This window comes from Clinocottus analis, unplaced genomic scaffold, assembly GCF_023055335.1.
Source record: "Clinocottus analis isolate CAN_PGR_092001 unplaced genomic scaffold, fCliAna1.0.p SCAF_3, whole genome shotgun sequence".
In the NCBI taxonomy this organism is placed as follows: domain Eukaryota; kingdom Metazoa; phylum Chordata; class Actinopteri; order Perciformes; family Cottidae; genus Clinocottus; species Clinocottus analis.
In genome coordinates this window covers 21,274,403-21,292,940 of record NW_027176042.1, presented here as the reverse complement: position 1 = coordinate 21,292,940, position 18,538 = coordinate 21,274,403, and the positions used below count along the sequence as shown (strand labels likewise).

Genomic DNA, 18,538 nt, shown 5'->3' with positions numbered 1-18,538 from the left:
AAAGCCGTCGCGAAGGACCCAAATGTGATTACCCGTGGCGAAAGTATAACCGTAATCAGTACAACTGCTGTTGTTTCAGAAGCCAAAAACGCTAAAGGAGCAGCGGCGAGGATTAGGGAGTGACAGACCGGGAAATTGTCCCAGAAAGACACATTAAAGGTTTTGGATTAGTTGCTATACGTCACCCCCCCGCCCCTCTCTCTGTCGACGGGACGACAGCGTCTGAGACACTGGCGAGCCAGATACCGGCGGCCTTTTAATGCCCGACCTGCAAATAGAAGCCAGTGAGTTTCCCCCACATTAAAGGCCCTGGTTGTTGTGCTGTCACTTCTAAATGTCTTCATTCCCACAAAGCCAGACCGATTTCGGGACCTGTTTTTTTTTTTTTACTTCTCGCGCCACAGTCGACAACCAGCACCAGGAGCGGGACTCCATGCCTGTCCACCCCCGAGGCCGACCCGGTAGAGGACACAGTATCCTATTGTGCACGACAAAGAAGTCTACAGGGAGCTGCGGTGATCTATTTGTGTGATTCACAGACAGGTTTTTGTCATGGGTTCCTCTCTCTGCTGCCGGCGCTTTTCTCTCACCGAGATCTCGGTCATCCGACGCACTTCTAAAGCGAGGGATCGAGCTGCAGCGTCTCTCTCTCTCTCTCTCGGAGGAGCCGGACGTGACTCAGTGGTTCTTTCTCGTCGGGTCTCGATGCCAGCAAAGAGTCTGCAATCGTCCATGAGTTTCTGGCTCCGCTTCTGTCAGTCCGTCTCGCTCTCTTTCTTCGAGAGACATAGATAATCGATCATTCCGGGGGTTTTAAAGGTGAATACGATCAGCACACGGCTCGGCCTTTTTGGAAGAATCTCAAATGTATCGCGCAATAGAGACTAAAATATCCTCCATTTATAGCCAGTAAGTTGTAGTCTGTGCAGACATTTCACTTCACAGCGTGTGTGGCTCAACAGGACGGGTATTGTATTTCCCATGAAGGAACCAACAAGTTGAGATGATGGTTATCAAACTTTTTTGAATTCAATTTCAACACCACATCTAAACATGAGGTTTACAATCGGCAGAGGTTTACATTGGGGGAAACGAAACAACCCAAAAAAAGGATTTTAATGTGAGTCTGAGAAACCAAAGCTGGAATTGTATCACCTCTATGAATGCAGCCCGGATAACAACAAACACAACTAACTGCCTGCGCGGCAATGTCTTCCATCTTGTTTTCCATTCGTCCAGGGCATTGCATCCCTTGTCCCGTGTCCTTGTTCCTCTCTCTCCGTTAGATCGAGATCCTGAGCAGAGGCCGACTCTACAAGGACGAGGTCCTCTAAAACGTGCCGTCGTTATCTAACAAAGGAAGTGCGTACGTGAAGCGGTTTGCGCGATATTGGAAAAAAAGCATCCGTCTCATGGAAAATTAGCTTAAATTCAACGAAGGTACCACCGCGCGCCCGCTAACAGGATGAGCCACCTTGATTGGCGACGTCGTTGGTGAGATGCGTTCAACGTGTCGATTCATCCATTCGTCGTAAGCTGACACGTCATCAACAAACTTTTTCTCTCATTGCAGAAGGAGACATAACGTCCGAGGGTTTCTTCTTAAAGGCCTCCTCCCCAGGGAACTGGTTTCAGATGGTGTTTTAGAGTATAAAATCGTGTCTAGCACCATTTGAAATCGGTGTTCTTGAGCGGGAACACACGCCGGGAGTTACAGCAGGGAACATCCTCATTTGCTAAGCTGCCGGCGAGTCTGGGATCACCGTTCTGTGGCGTTGTTTTCCGTGACACATTCAGTGTCCGTTCCAGTTGGATTGCAGGCCGGCGCTCTGGTGACCAGGAGAAGCGGAGCCGCCGGCCTCCATGCGCTCACCATGGGTGACCGTTTTCGTCTGGTGCTCAGAGTCTCCATCATGTCTAGCACCATTTGAAATCGGTTACAACGCGGAGGGACGAGCGACGCAGCAGGATGAGCTTCCTTCAGGTACCACAAGGTGGCAGCATTGAGCTATTTTATGGGTCTGTTTGCTAAGTTGCTTCTTTAAGGGGAAGACAAACAGGTCAAAAGGGTAAAAAAACAAAACTGATAGATAGATGAGAAGTTTTCTGAACATGTAAGTTTAAATATGCCAATGAGGCATTATCTTAACACATATGTGCTAATATGCATACAGAACAGAAATCTGAACATTGGATGGGCGACAATATCTCATCCTTTATATTTTCTTGACATATTAGGGTCAAAGGTTTTTACTGAGGGAATCTCACTTTATCACTCAATAAGAAAATACCATAAACATTCGTTAAAAAAAATATATGTATATATTTTCACCATGTCTTTATGAATTAAATGTGATATATATTAGGCTGTGAATGATATTTGAACTAACCCCTCTGTAAAAACCATCATAATAAGACTGAAACTGTACATGTTGTGTATGTATACAAACATAGTGTATGTAAGTGCAACTGAAGTGGCGATTTCTGGCTCAAATTATGAGACTAATTTTGACAAAAGTGTCTTGTAACATTACAGGTGTTACATCGAATAAAACAAACAGTGTCTTATATACAACCATGACACTCCCCCAGTTGTATACTAACATTAAGAAAAGTGTAATACAAGGTTTTTATTAAATGTAATGTATGAATATGCAAATGAGACATTATCTAATAGTTACTTTTGCCAAATTTAGGAGAAATCTATCAATGTAAATAGTTAAAATGAGTAAAATAAAGACCTAAACCTGTATTTTGGATGTTTTTTTAAAATAAAAAAGTAACAATTTGTCTTAGACATGATTTATATTCAGTTTCAGTGTGTTTTCCATTCTCTAACGTTCACCTCCGTGTCACCACCAGAGAGACAGACGTTTGGCATCAACGAGCGAAGAAATATCTCAACCCATTGCTCATCGTAACGTCACATCTCCGAACGCCAGAGGCACTTTAAATAAAATTCAAATATAGCATGTATATACACTGTGAAGGTGAGAAACCTTGAGCACTTATGAATCTACTTTCCAGTTTATTAAGTATACCGACTTAAAACTAATACAAAAGTCCTGGAATGAATCTTTTCAGGAAGTTTTTTTTTCCAGTTTTTATGAAAACTGATATAGAGAGGTCTTCATTCAGCTCTATGGTCATGTTGGAGTCTGGTGCTGTTTGTATTGTGTTGCATTATGCTCACATGTGTTTCTAATATTTTGTCCATTCCCCTATAGCTAAATAACAGAAACCCCCCTCTCAGTGTCTCTGCCTATTTAAACAACAAAACCAACAGTCGCTGTGCCAGTAAAATCCCTTTCCAGCGGATATTTTGAGCATTTTGCTCCTCCGCTGTTATAAATTGTAGATCTGCCATCACTTTGGCATCATTTCACTCTGAAAACTCTCCTTCTCAATCCTCCTCTGACAGGGCCTAAACTGGATTATCTGTCGTCTACCACAGCTCTTTAATAACTCCTCACTACTTTTAACCTTCTTAAATGGTGATGTTGGTGGAGCCAAAACTAAAATACTTAATGGCGAGGCCTAGAAAGGGGGCAGTAATCTCCCTCCCCGACATGACCTTATTTATATCTCAGGAGTCCGCGAGAAGCCAACCTGGCAAGAAAAAAAAGGCTGAGGATGTATTCTTAGCCGAGTGTGTTGCCATACCAGCGGTAAACAAGAACATGCCCGATTGAGTGTGGTTTCACTTTAGACAGATGTGAGTCATAAGGAGTGTCTCCGCAAACTCAGCATGACATCAGCACAAGTGGCAGCGGCATCATCGCCAGCGCTCGGGTCCGCCCGGCTCGGGTTGGTCTTTCCCCGTCTGCTTCTCTGTGATATGGTGACGTGCGACATGGTGTCCTTCGCTGCATGAAGTTCAAAATGTTCCTTCAACCTCAGCAGATGTGGGAGGAGGACACAATGACAGATGGGTCACAGAAGACACGGAGATTGAAGATTCAAAGGGAGACTGGGGCTTTTGAAAAAGGAGAAATAGCATGTTTAGTTCTTATATTTATCTCAGGAGCCAATCAGAGCAGACTGGGCTTGCTCCTGGAGGCGGGCTTAAAGAGACAGGCGGTAATCGTTTCAGGGTGTGTTCACAGGTGTGTTAAGAGTGCAATAATGTTTTTTTTTCTTCATATTTTATCATGTAACCACACTAGCAGAAACCTAGAAGACATATGAACCTGAAAAGGAGCGTGACATGTCCCCTTCGACCTTGTGTCATTATGTAAAACAGATTTGTCCCGCATGTGCGCCCGACCACGTGTTTATTATCGTGTTTATAGGCGACATTCAAAGCCAAGGGGAACAGCGCGAGATGCGATAATGGGTTGAATGTTAGCATAACAGCGCGCACCTTCAGACAATCTTTCCAGAAAAGCGTACACAGTGTTGTTCACACAAAGAGTGACAGAAATAGCGAGGTAAATAATAAAGTGGGGGCTGCGCGAACACCAGATTGTCGGTTTCACCAAAGTTACTGAAATTGTTAATATTTAGTTATTGGTAGAGCGGAAAAAGGCCGCTGTTCAATAAAAGGTACGTACACAATCTTTAAGTTTAGGCCTTGAAAATCAGACCCGCAGCTTGTATGTACGTTGTGTGAAGCCGGCTGCTCACGCATAACTAGCAATCTGTATTGTCGATGGTGCTTACAGGAAGAGCGTCTCTATTAACAGCGCATAAACATTTACTTTGAGATCCCTGCCACACTGATGGCCGGGTATTCACGCTCAACATCTGTTTCTGTTCTAATGCTGAGGCCTCACTGGAAACCATTTATGTCTTGTTTGTCTTAAGTTAAAGATCTGCATCCGCCCCACTCATGAGAAACAACTTTTAAAGAGTCTTTCCCCAACGAGTGCCTTCATCCTGTTTGAATCCCTTTTATTTTCCTCTCTCTCTCTCTCCTAGCGCAGCAACGCCTGTTGTGCCATCGCCCCGCTCCCCGCTTACCACATTATGCGTGACCATAGAAGTGATTCACAGCCGATACATGAATCATAAACAAAGCTGCGCCTGCCACAGGATTCTCCAGACGTGGTTTGTGTGTAATGCCACAGAAACGTGTGTTAACCTGAGTTGCTTACGACACGAACAAGTGCATCACTTCCTCTGAGATCCCCCTCATCCTCCTTATATGCTTGTGGACGGTCTCATGCAGGGCTGATGGCCGGATTTCCTCCTCCTTGAGCCCTGACACGCGATACAGACTGACGATCATGGGGTCATGATCTTGAGAGTGAATGTAATGGATTTGATGGAAAACTCCCTTAAAAGAGAATGATTGATTTGGTCACTTAGCTGAGAACGAAGGAGCACCACCCCGTTGTCCGTGTGATACATCATGAAACAAACTGGCATCGTAGCTTCAGCGAGAAGCTTCTTTTATTTCTCTTTTTGGGTTTGGAGTCTTTTCAAACGACATATTTTCACCGTCTAATACTTCAACAGTTTGATGACAAAAAGGTACCTTGCCTAGCTAGCTGGCCGGCCGGCCTAGCTAGCTGGCCGGCCGGCCTAGCTAGCTGGCCGGCCGGCCTAGCTAGCTGGCCGGCCGGCCTAGCTAGCCGGCCGGCCTAGCTAGCTGGCCGGCCGGCGTTTCCCTGAAAGTATATTGTGCGAGATGTAGTTCGCTGATGGGCTATATAATTATAGTACAAATGTAAGAAACTGTGACTTTCATTGTGAGCGAAATTATCTTTAAAATTGACAAACAATTGTGTAATTCATTCAAAATGTAATTCAAACAGGATTTTTAAAAAAATGCTATCAAGCTTCCTGCTCACCTCCTGCCTCCCTGGGTGGTCATCAATGTTCAATTCATACCAGCTTAGGTTGGAATAAATGATTTCCCCGCTCCACAAAGCCGATAATTATGAACCTTTAGTATGCTTTATTTATTTTGTGTTTCTGAGTACAGAGCTTAAAGGGAGGGTTTACAATTCTCTCTCAATGTTTGAATAAGTGTCACAGTATTGGGCTGTTTCAAGTCTGAAGCCGTGACAATAAGTGCCTAAAAAACTTGTATATCATTGGAAATACATCATCTTAATAAACACACAGAACCTTGTAAACTTCTTCTTTTCTTTTTCTTGTTGTTTAACAGCGGTTGGCATCCATAACCTTGTAAACTAGTACATTGTGGTATTTGTCTCTATGTACGAAGTGAATTTCCTGTAATCCCACAAAGAGGATGGACAGACATGTCATCACCTTGTTCCTGTCCTTCTCCAACAGGATAGGGACTCATGGAAAAAAACAGCAGGTGCTGAGCGACAACTTTGCATTGCCACATGAAAGCCTCACTACTCGGAAATCGGGTACTTTTTTGGAAAATGCCCGATTGGCGTTCAAAACAATTTTTTGGGAAGAAGTTTTTCAAGGTTGTCCGACAGTGACGGTACAGCATGAGCCGGGACGGGTACGGTGCTCTACTTGAGTTGGAAAACAGGGTTTAATAAGAGAGGAGGAGAAATCAATGCTTCTGACTTTAGAGAGTGGAAAACTTGGGCGTATTTCCTGCTGTCGCTCTACTTCCTGTAGTGAAGATACGAGCTGACAAAAGCCTGGCGGAGCTACACAGGAGCGGACCAGTCGAGCTGGATATTCATGATTCTGTGATATAAATATAGGGTGCAAACTGGATTAAACGTACATTGTTGTGTCGTTGTACGACATCACCATGGTTGCAAAGCTGGATCACTGGGCCGCAGCCTGGTGTGTAGTGACGGGGGAAACCACAGCGTGTCGTCTGCAGGGTGACTAAGCACCGAGCAATGAGCTGATGAGCTTGATCGCTCAACAGTTTCTGCACATAGCCCTGCATTTGTGTTCACCTGGTCCTGTTGTGGGGTTTTGAACAGATGGAGCAGGTAATATTCTCATGGGGATGGCAAGACATTGGTCTAGAGTGGAATATTCTAATATAGATTGTGATTACAGTTTTACAGACATTCAGGCTCCCAAGAGGATGAATCCTAGCAACAAGTCTCCTCCGACGCCACTTTGAGGCTGACAATTGGGGTTTTTGAGCAAAATTCCTCGACTGGATGGAGTGAAAATGTACATTTAGGCCTCCCTCAGGATCAATTGTTTTCACATAGCGTCCAATATTGGGTCAAATGTTTTATTAATGAAACACTTGGGCTCGTAGGAATGTCATTAGTTCGGCAGGTATTTGCTCATAAACCCCTGAACTTTGTGTTTATCGCTCATTCACAAATATTTGCGTGGTGACGCATTAAACTAAGAAGCACCTAAACACAGCCTCGCTGAGTCTCATCGGACTTGAGTCAGTCAGTCAGTTTGTTGTGTTATTGTCTCGCTTCAAGACTTTTAACCTCAAACCCTTTCAGACCAAGACGTAGATTCTCAACAACAGGTCACACACATGGACTTCAACGTTTGGGGCGCAAACGAATGTTAGTCCAGCTGGAAGAAAGTGTGTTTTTGTGGGGAGAACTATTTTCAGCCGTGGATTTGTCACGAAACTGTGTATTTACTGCACTTAGGCTGTTTACATGCACTAGAGTGTAAAGACCTAGAGCATCTGCTGTCATTGTAACGAAGGAACATCAAGTGCAACCGTTCAGCTCAGTGATGTGTTTTTCAATAGTTTTCAAGCAACAAGGGTTTAAAGTTGCTACGTTTAATACTATGTGGTATATGTAAAGATACATAGATATAGATACTGGAGTAATCTGGACCTGAGCAGAGAAGGTTTGGCTGTCTTATCTGGGCCGGTTGGAGGTTAATAGGATCGGCTCACTGTTGGTTTGGGTCTTTTCATTGGATTTGTTGACAATAAGAAAAATGTAGAATATCTGCAGTCTTATCTTTAAAGTCAAAAGAATTGTTTGAAGTTCACAGGCGAATGCATTCAGCTCCAATGTGAACACATCAGACGCCATAAAAGCTTCTTTTCTTTTCTCCCCCCTTTTTTTGGGGGGATGGTTGATGGCTTCCACAAAGACCACCACTGTTGTCAAGGTTTCTCTGAGAGAAAACAGCAAACCCCTCCTCTCCGCTCATACACTGTCCACATAACTACGGCGACGAGTGCATATCCTGTTTGTGAACACACTTTTCTTTTCCAGAGGATTCAATAAAGCATCTTTTCAATCCAGCCAAATCTCAGTCATATATATATACGAACTGGAAAACTTAACCAAAAGATGATTTAGTTCTTTTGAAGTAGACATGATAAATCCTCTCTTGTGATCCCAAAAAGGCCAACGTAAAGCCTCTGGCACTGCAACAGACACAAAGAAACAGTGTAACCACATTTTATCATGGGGATTTTCTCTGTGCTGGTCCATACCCCTGCCAGGATAATAGCTTGATCCTTCACTGCTGCCACGACGGAGAATGCAACTGTTTTTCTTTTAACTTTCGGGCCGAAAAGCTGCTGCTTTGCAAGTGAACAATGTTTTAAAATGCGCTTTAGGATTATTATTTTTTTTAAAGGAAGCTTTTCCCCTTTGAAATAATGTGTTGTGTGTACAATGCAGTACAAAAATAATCCGGTAGTTAAAGTTTGATGTAAACGGCTGCATTGAAAACAGCCGTACCCACTTAGCAAATGTTTTTCCATGAACACATTCAGCGACACGTTCCAGGTTGAAAACATTTTTAAACACTTTCCCTCTCTCACACTCAATCTGGTAGTTAATGGTACATGATCCATTGATGTTTTCTCATGAAAGAGAGTTATTTGGCACATTTATTTTTATTCTCTACCCAAAAGAAGCCCAGGACAATACACAGAGCCCAGAAGAATGTCAGGGGGCAAAGAATGCAGCTGATTGTATCTTTATCAGTCGGCATTTCAGTCTGCAAACTGAATCCACCACATTGTATTCCTCTTGAATCACTTGAATACCTTCATATTTCAAAAAGCTAATGTTTGAGCAAATCAAACAGGATTCTTTCGAAATACTTCATAGGAGTTTATTCCAGTTTATCACATAAATAATGTACAAATATTAACACTATAGTGGCATCGGGTATTTACAATTGTTCAAACTAACAATAACAAATCAATACAAAAAAAAAAGTGCTTTTCATCAGTGGATGCTTGATTTAAATTAATACTTTTACATGTTCGATTGAAGTGCAATAACATTTAAGTGAGTTGTCGTCCCCGTCGACGCTACAGTTGGTTGGACGCGTCCCTCCAGGGTCACAGATGTGTTTTAATAGATAGGCACCGTTCCATTCGCAGAGCTAGCGTCAACGAGAAATGGAAGAGAAAAAAAAAGGGTTTTCAATTTGACCTCCATTCAGTGGTGCAAAGATAAATGAGAACACCAGCACACCGTACATTCATACTCTGCTGGCATCATTTGCCGTAGCTACTTCATGCTAACGCTCAAAAGAACATAAGTTAGCTTCTTTCAATGTATACGTTGTCGTTATTTTGCTTGTTTCATTGGCATTATAGCTCTTGATAACAATGAATACACAGGAAGTGACAGGTACCTTAGTCAGGCAGGCAATCTAAAGATTTTGGAACAGTAATAACTCCGGCTTCAGGTCTTCTCTGGTGTCATATGAGCTATGGTGTCATCAAATAAGGAATTTGTGTCAGAATTGTTGAGTTATGTTACTTTTATGTTAAATTGCATTAGTTCACCATATGGTGTTTTATTGCACACTTAATTAGCACGCCAACAAATGTTAGTGTTAGTCATTGCCACTTTGAGTGAGTAATGATTATTTTTTAATTATTTTGTGTTTTCTGATTAGCTTTAACCTTGGCTCAATGCGATGTGTAAAGCATGCACGGGATTATATGAGATTGATGTGCAAGGAAAGAGCTTGACGGTTTGACTTTCACAAGATGGATATCAAGTTGTTTCCTTCGTGCGTCATGATCAGGTGACATGAACGTCAAATGAACTTGTCACTTCAGTCACAGAGATACGTCGGCCTGCTTCCCGTACGTTCCATCGAAGAACTTCTAATTAATTCGGGCAAGAACGGAAATGTCTTCCTGCCTTTGAAGCCCCGACAGCTCTTATCAAAGGATTTCCTGTTGACTTCCCTCATTCCTCAGTACACTCTAGATTTCCTCAAACAGTAGAATCTGAAACCGACTGCAGGGTTGAAGCTTGCAACAGGTCAATACCGCATGATACGTCGCTGCATGATGTATTTGCCCAGAGAAATATCTGCTAATATTGACCTGGGAGCTGCCGCGCGTTGAGCTTCTGAGAGCACCAATATGAAACAGCAGAAAGAGGGAAAAGGGGATAAAGCAAAGTCAAGTATAACTCATGCATGAAAGAGAAGAGTAAAACATTGGATCTCACCCTTTTCTCTTCAGAAGAAACTTGTGTAAAAAGAGCGCAACAATACACGCAACTGTAAATCAAAAAAAACAAAAGGATTGTTTTTTTGTTCCATTTCAACTGCAAAGCTTCAGCTTCAGTGTGAGTTTTTCAAAGAAGAGGCGTCGTACATTACCTAAGGAGACGCATATCACGCTGACGATTACAGGCGTGTACCCTGAAAGACACAAAGAGAAACGCAAAGCATGAATAATGACTCGTGTCAGCGGCTCGGCGGCACTGCGGCGCGGCAACTCACCGATCTCCTTGTTGGTATCGACAGTCCCAAAATGCTTGCCTGCAGGAATAACACAGCATGATTAGTATGCAAACTGTTTGGACTGGACCACGTGGAGGCTCGCCATTATCAACACACACACAGGACGGTCTGTCACTAACTGGTTATCTCCTTTACAGCTTTAAAGCCGGTGTGTGTAACGTTTGCGTGTCGCTCTCGGCTCATTATCTTTGTGTCTCCATGTCGGATCCGTGAGGGCGGGGACGGGAGGGAAGATCAAACATTAATATATTAACTGGCACGGGCACTGAAGGGAGGGAGACATGCCTGCAAATATTAAATGTCAGTTCAACTCGGTGAGTCACTGATTACGTTATTATCCGCGTTGCAAAAAGATAATTGCACGACAATCATACGACTCATAAAGAGACGGCGTTGTGGACAGGAAACAAAGCTTCCTTCTCTCTGGTGGAGAGTCGAATGAGAGTATTGAAGCCAACTCATGTGTGTCTGCTGAGGTATGAGGCTACGGCCAACAGTTGGTTTGGTTAGCCTAGCTTAGCTTAGCTGAACGACGGGAAACAGCGATAACAAAATCGCCATACAGGCCCATTTGAAACTAATTATTTAAAATCTTGTTTGTGTTATATTTGCAAGGTGTAAACACACATTTTCCCATTTTTGTGCAATCTTCATGTGGGGTGTCGGCCTACAGGGTACGCTAGTTAATTTGTCTAACGTATTGAATCCAAAGTGGTTTAAAATAATATATATATATATATATATATATATATATATATATATATATATATATATATATATGTTTTGTGGGAAAATGTGTGTTTACAACTTGCAAATATAAAACAAACAAGATTTGAATTTCAAATGCACCCTGTAGATCGATTTTCTTTATCGCTGTTTCCCGTCTTTCTGCTAAGCTAAGCTAGGCTAACCAAACCAACTGTTGGCTATAGCTTCATACTCTGCTCGTTTCTGCTGCTTTGGATTTAATCCGATGAACAAACACGCCGACCTTCAACGGAGCGTCTCTTCTCGTGAGGGCGACTCACTGTCGCCTCTAGAGGAACAAGTGGTATTACAAGACCGGAGGGGGGCGGGGCTAGCTGGTTAGCATGCTGGTTTTAGAAGCTCGCTACGTGAGACGTCTTTGACGTAACGGCAACGTATGATGTCATACTATATTTTTAATATAAATTCTGGCCACACCTTTCACATTGCACCTTTAAACCTTGTATATATCTTTTTTTTTTTTAGCCCACAGCGATGACAAACAACAATATTCCTCCCCTGAAAACCACCAGGGACTTCAACTGAAACAACAAATCAAATTGGCATTAAAGTCACAGCGGGCAGAAGTCTGGAGTTGTCTAATAAAAACTGGAGTACTTTGAGAGTTGTTTGGGAAGCGTCCGCTCATGGGAGGCACAGGAAAATATCCAAGAGTCAAAGTCAAAGGCAGCTTTTTCATTAAGTTATTCAATACCTGGAAGTGAAGAAGATGCCATGGGCGTCTCACTGGTTGTTGTGGCTTTACCCTCAGCAGTCAAAATCTCGCTGCCACCTTTGAACAGAGCGATCAGAGCGATCCTTAGTTCTCGTCGAGCTCGGACGGGATGAAAGTGATCCGTCAAGCTGAGAAAGGCAATTCCTCGAGAAGCATGCGGCATGCACATAATCTATTCACGTGCTGCGCCTGAGAGGTTTTCCAACTTAGTTACGCGGCAGATGGGCTCGTTTCGGAGGGCACTTCTCTGTACCTCGTAGTGACGGCGAGACGGTCGGTGTCGCACTGGTTGTGACACCAACCGCTCTGGGAGTTGTGGGAGCTGTGGGAGCTGTGGGCGCTGTGGGAGCTGTGGGAGCTGTGGGCGCTGTGGGCGCTGTGGGAGCTGTGGGAGCTGTGGGCGTGGCAGGCGGCTCTGAAGATGTGGACACTTCTGTGGAAAATAATCATTCTCGTCAAATATAACTTTTTTTTTTTGGAACACCGTTAAAGGAAAGCCTCTTCTTAATGTGCTGCTTTCCTTGTTGGGTGGAGTAAACAGATATATTGAATATTATATTATCCCTCTATGATTGTTTATACCTTGTGCTGGAGGTGTAGATCCTGATGCTGCTGCTACTTCTGTCATGATAAGAAAACTACTGAATTCATCTGGGGTTGAAATAAGTACCGTTCATGAGCCATTTAAGAGATTAGTGGTGGATCATGCACCTATATACATAGATATAGATATCTACATATATATATATACAAATTAGTTTACATGCAGGATGTAGCCGTGACAGTTATTTATCAATCACATGCTTTTTGTTAAGTCAGAAAATCTCACACGAGCCACTTTGCCATGTCTAATCATCCGCTTGTAGAAAACTACACTTGGTGAAGGACAAATAAGACGGGTTGCCCTTTGGGGTCAAGCCACGAGAAGCTGTCAAGGAGAGCATCAAGTGTGGTTGGTGACAGTAAACCAGCAGCTTGGAGTGAGCACAGACATGAATGAGCGAGAGTCTAGAGAGGCTTGAAGGCCGCGTGTGTTCAATGCCGCGTGTCCTCAGAGACGCCGTGAATACACACTTGTCGTACATGTGCGCTGCCTTTAAGTGAATACAGGACATCACAAACACGTTGTTTGTTCGGTTACTGAAGTCTGCGCTTGTTAAGAATCCCATTAAGTGCCGGAAAGTTACGACACGCGCCGGCGGTTTTGCATGATTTAGTCCATTAACTCCAACATGCCAAAGCACAGCGGCGGCTTTCCGGCTGATTTATGACACCGCAGGCAGAATTTGTATTCAGAACGTTATTAGTACTTAATACACACATTTTCGGATATGGCTCTTGTACTTTGTTTGAATTTCACATAACGTGCTCTAACTGGGGAATGCGACACTTTTTAACGTCAAACTCTCACAACATTCATACCCGAAGGTCCTTGAACGCACCGCCGGGGATCATTAAGAACAGTTTTTCCAACCCAACCGGACTAGACAGCTGGTCGCCATCACAGAGCCACGCTCTGCCCAAACGTTGCACCCTTGAAAGGGGATTTCCCCCTCCTCCATCCCCCCAGTGCTCGCTTATAGAGGAATGTTGGATCTCTGTAAATTACAGAGTACGGTCAACAGCTGCTCGATGTGAAAAAGTGTCTCCAGATTTCACGTGTTAGGATTTTATGCTAAATAAAGTACTTTTAACTACATCTTTTCAGCTGCTTTATCATGCGGTGTTAACAAAAAGTAATGGAAGCAAATGAGACTGTTTACACCTTAAGCCTGGTTTTCACTTTGCGGTGAAATGAATGGGAACTAATGGCCGCAAGAAAGACTGGATATCTACCTATTTGTATGGTTTAAAGATGGAGTATTTATAGCTAATGGGTTAAGACATGCAAAGCCGCCTGTGTGGTCCTGGAACAAGTTAAACAATACTCGTAGCGCCTCATCAGCACGTGGACGGGGCGCGCTTACCTTCGCACGTTGGAGGCCGGGGATCGTATTTGCCGGATTCGCTGCACACGACGTGGTTCGCCCCGACGAGCGCGTATCCTTTGTCGCAGACGTACTGCACGACGTCGCCGTACTTTGGCTTGTCTGGAGGAACCCATGAGCTTTTGCCGTTGGTCACCTCGCCGGGTTTATCACACGTCACAACTGAGGAACCAGACAAACAGGCGTTGCCACACATTCTTATCGCGGAGCCATTCGGACGGAAAACAATTCATCCATGTTTTTGACAGGTTATAAACTATGTTACGACGTCTGGAAACAAGAGCAAGAGCCTCACAGAGACAATACGAAAGCTGCGTAAGCACTTTGAAACGACGGAAAAAGACTTCTACAAAATAGATTTTGTTGTAGGAAACATTTTTTTTTTATTGCTTCTTCTTAAAAAAAAAACACAATTTAAGAGACACTTACTTCCACACTTGGCTCTTCCGCTCCACCCAGTTGCGTAGCACGACTTGTAGCTGGATCCGTTGACCTGGAAGCTGTCGCGGGACGGAGGAAAAATGAATCCAGATCGTTTACTTGAAGGAGAATCGGACACCGCAGAGCGACGATTTAGTAATGCAGCAGAAAGGTAATTTCAACTTTAAAACCACATTCCTGAAGAGCAAAGTCAAGAAACTGTGTATTAACAATGACCTCAGCTTTGGCAAAAGAAAAAGGCATGTTTCTAATCAGTGAAACCATAACGTAAGACTCTATTGGAGACGGCTCTATTGCTCTTTCCAGGCTGTTTTTGTTTCCTTTAGAGACCGTTTGCTTTGGCCAATCCACCTTGACTTGAGCCACCTGGGAATGTTTGCCGGCGGCGGCGCTTTCTGTTGGCCGTGCAGCCAGAAGAGATGCTTTGTGTGGATGTAAATGCCATGACATGTGTACTGAGGGCGGCCTTTGTGTGGCCATTGTGGCCGCTCCGTGCCCACGCTTGTGTCCATACATTTATTGGCACCGGACAGCAGTGAGATGGGACGACACCGTCATATGAATCACGTCGTGTTGGCGCTCACCCTTTATCACAGATGACTCTGATCACCGCACCGAACAAGGTTCCAGCGCTGATGTTGAAGCTCATATTGCGTTGAGGTTTAGGGGGACCGCAGTCCTTCTCTGTAATATAAACACGCAGAACACAGATGCTGGACTGTAAGGAGCCTTTGAAAAGGACAGAATTAAGAGGTTTTGCGTGTCAACAGTAGAAGACAGTGTTTGGTGTCAGAGTTGATGGAGACAGGATTCACTTTTGCAGGTGAGATCTGGTTCAGTCCAGTTCTTGTCCACGCAGGTCATGCTCCCGGAGCCACTTTCAACCACGTAGCCATTAGCACACTCTAAAGTCACGTCCACGCCCTCGGGAAAGTCATTCATGAGGAGGGCTTCGTCGGTTAAGACGATGTTTCCCCGTCCATGAGGTTTGAGGCAGTCGGCTGGAGGGAGAAAAGAGACAAAGAGTCAACCTCCAAACCGTAACCTGAGATTCTGTAATGCGATGAAAATAAGTCAATTCAAGAAGCAAATATTAGATTTACCAATTGAGATGATACCTTGTGTGTAATAAGATCCCTTAGTAATGGTACTAATGCAAGTCTAAATGTTGGTAAGCCATTAACAATTTTCACTTCCTCATAATTCATTACGTCTGTAGCTATATATGACAATAAATCATTAATAAAGGGTTTTTATCCATCAAGTTTGCAGTTATATGTTATATATCATCGATAAAGAGATTTAATACATTAAGAGTGCAGTTCTATATGATAATAAGCCAATAGAAAAAGGGTTTTAAATCCATCAAGTCTGCACTTATACATTAAGAAATCCATAATAAAGGGTATTTAATCCATCGTGACTGCAGTTATATGTGTTATAAATCAATATCAAAGGGTTTATAATCCATCCAGTCTGATTTCAGGTCCAGAAGCTTCTCCATAATCTAATAAACATTTCGGACAGTCGACCTCGGCATCTTCATGCTTCGTGCATTTGTCTTATCTCTGACTAACAGAGACTCTTTCTCAACTATTCAGTGGAGTAGAGATTAATCTCTCGCCTCGACAGTTCATCTCATCCTTAAATACCAGAACGCAGTAGATTCCTACTATCACATCTTGTATTTCTTCCTATTCACTCAGCGGTCACCTTGTTACACATAATGTATGAACTTCTTGAAAATGTGTACATTGAACTAGGTGGTGTTGCTCATAATAGAAGGTGTTGGACTATATGACTTACTGAAAGGTGTTTTTAATGATGGTCCCTTCCATTAGAAAAACACACTATGACCCCCGAAGCTTAAACATGGAGTTAAATGAATTAAATCACCGATATGACAGGAGCAACACAAACAGGCACCATGAAAAGTTGGCAAACTATTGCACAGGTGTGCCTAATAAAGTGGACACCGAGTGTATATTAATAGTGTTATTTGTTATCAGTTAATGTTATTTTACCCACGGCACAGGAACGACTTTTGTAGATTAAAAACAGAAAGTTTTACAACAAAGCTTGTATAACTTTCTGCGGCGTCACTTCGTAAAACTATGACGAAACAGTAACAAGGATGTTTCTGCGGAGTCCACGCAAGTGGACGTGATCAATATGATCTCGGTAACTGACCGGCTGCCTCCTCGACCAGCAGCAGCAGCAGTGGCAGCAGCAGCAGTGGCAGCAGCAGCAGAGGGACTCTCCGCCGTCCGCATGTGTCCAGTGAAGCGTCCATGAGGAGGCGACCGATGCGCAGTCTGTTGCTGTCAGTCCGAGTTCTCCAGAGAGGCGAAGTGGAGCCGCTCAGCTGAGTTTCTCCCCTGAACGCAGCACACTGCTGCTGCTGCGTTCAGGGGAGGCGGTCAAATCCACTGCACCGACAGGAAATGACTAACTCATGGCCCTCTCAATAAAAGCAGTGATATTCTCTCCACAAGTATATTTAATCGCACAGTAAGCACCAAAAGTACTGAGTAACATTTAGGATTAATCTGTAACATTATAATAAATACGTATACATAAATATATATATGTAAAATCAATAAATATGTATGTATATAACTATATATATAGTTATATTATATAAATATATAACTATGTATATACATATACATAACTATACATATATAACTATATATATTCATATAAATATTTACATATATAACCATATCTACATATATATGTATAACTATATATGTATACATATGTATGTATTGATATACTTAGATGTATTTATGTATGTATACATACTGTATATACTGACATATATGTATATTCATTTATATATATATATATATATATATATATATATATATATATATATATGTATATGTATTATAATGTTTTAGATTAATCCTAAATGTTAGGATGTATATATATATATATATATATATATATATATATATATATATATATATATATATATATATATATATATACATAATACTTATATGTATTTATATGTATATAAATTTATATATATATGTACATGCACTCGGTATATATATATATATATATTTATATATATATAAATATATATATATAAATGTATATATATTTATATATATACATGTATATATATACATGTATATATATACATATATATATACATGTATATATATATACATGTATATATATATATGTATATATATATATATATATATATATATATATATATATATATATATATATATATATACATATATATATACATGTATATATATTTATACATGTATATATATATGTATATATATATATATATATATATATATATATATATATATACATGTATATATATACATGTATATATATACATGTGTATGTCCTGCTGCTTGTTTCGCGATTCGTATAACTTATCTGTCCAAAAAAAATAACTGTCTTATTTTGAAAAGCTAAACCGGAAGGTACACATTGTACAAGGTTATCTTCACGACACATGTCTTCGGACGTCTGGCTCGACAGCAGCCGCACAGACTCCTCAGAGTCCTCAGAGCGAGCAGAGACTTGGGAATAAAACCCGAGGACACGTTTAAACAATTAGTTCAGAAGAAGCCAGTTTTATTTTGATAAGCAGTATTAACACATTCACTCCCAGTACGGAGCCGCTCAGCTGTGCCTCCTCCTCCCGTAAGAAGTGGAGACGTCTCCCCAAATGTTCCAAACGCCAACATTTGGAAACTATGGGGTGTGTCCTGGAAAAAAAAGGGTATTCCCTCTGAGAAGAACATAGCAGAGTGAAGGTCCCCCCTCTGAGGGGGAACCTTCACTCTGCTATGTTCTGCTGCAGACCTCCACGTCTGTAAAGCCTCACCAAGGGAACACCATTCATATCAGAGCCTTTAAATTCATGCCACTTTGGGAACACAATAACAACACTATACTTTCACTATTATTGCTGCTAACAAACGATACACAAGATGGTGAACACACACAATGCTACACAGACATG

The 18,538-nt window shown here is 42.1% G+C and overlaps 1 protein-coding gene across 6 annotated transcripts; it reads right to left on the bottom strand.

Moving 5' to 3' along the window:
- Positions 1-8,944: 8,944 nt before the first annotated feature.
- Positions 8,945-16,910, bottom strand: im:7151449 (complement decay-accelerating factor, GPI-anchored). 6 transcript variants are annotated; one of them, XM_068595143.1, is made up of 13 exons: positions 16,723-16,910; positions 15,348-15,533; positions 15,117-15,216; positions 14,521-14,591; positions 14,071-14,253; positions 12,686-12,724; positions 12,357-12,536; positions 12,083-12,160; positions 10,600-10,638; positions 10,477-10,518; positions 10,323-10,374; positions 9,490-9,565; positions 8,945-9,234 (listed from the first exon to the last, which is right to left on the bottom strand). In XM_068595143.1, exons 1-12 carry the CDS (start codon positions 16,823-16,825, stop codon positions 9,508-9,510), a joined length of 1,131 nt encoding a protein of 376 aa, XP_068451244.1. In that variant the 5' UTR covers positions 16,826-16,910; the 3' UTR covers positions 8,945-9,234; positions 9,490-9,507. The 6 variants fall into 6 exon arrangements, with proteins under 6 accessions (XP_068451244.1, XP_068451245.1, XP_068451246.1 ...); XM_068595144.1 differs by having other exon boundaries at positions 12,357-12,533; XM_068595145.1 differs by lacking the exon at positions 9,490-9,565.
- Between the last annotated feature and the right edge of the window lie 1,628 nt (positions 16,911-18,538).

Bases quoted from the DNA above. Each gene is read 5' to 3' on its own strand.
- im:7151449 (XM_068595143.1), bottom strand. From the start codon at position 16,825: ATGGACGCTTCACTGGACACATGCGGACGGCGGAGAGTCCCTCTGCTG. The intron at 12,537-12,685 runs GTATAAACAATC...TATTTTCCACAG, and splicing joins ATCTACACCTCCAGCACAAG to AAGTGTCCACATCTTCAGAG. The intron at 10,375-10,476 runs GTAATGTACGAC...TTTGATTTACAG, and splicing joins CGTGATATGCGTCTCCTTAG to TTGCGTGTATTGTTGCGCTC.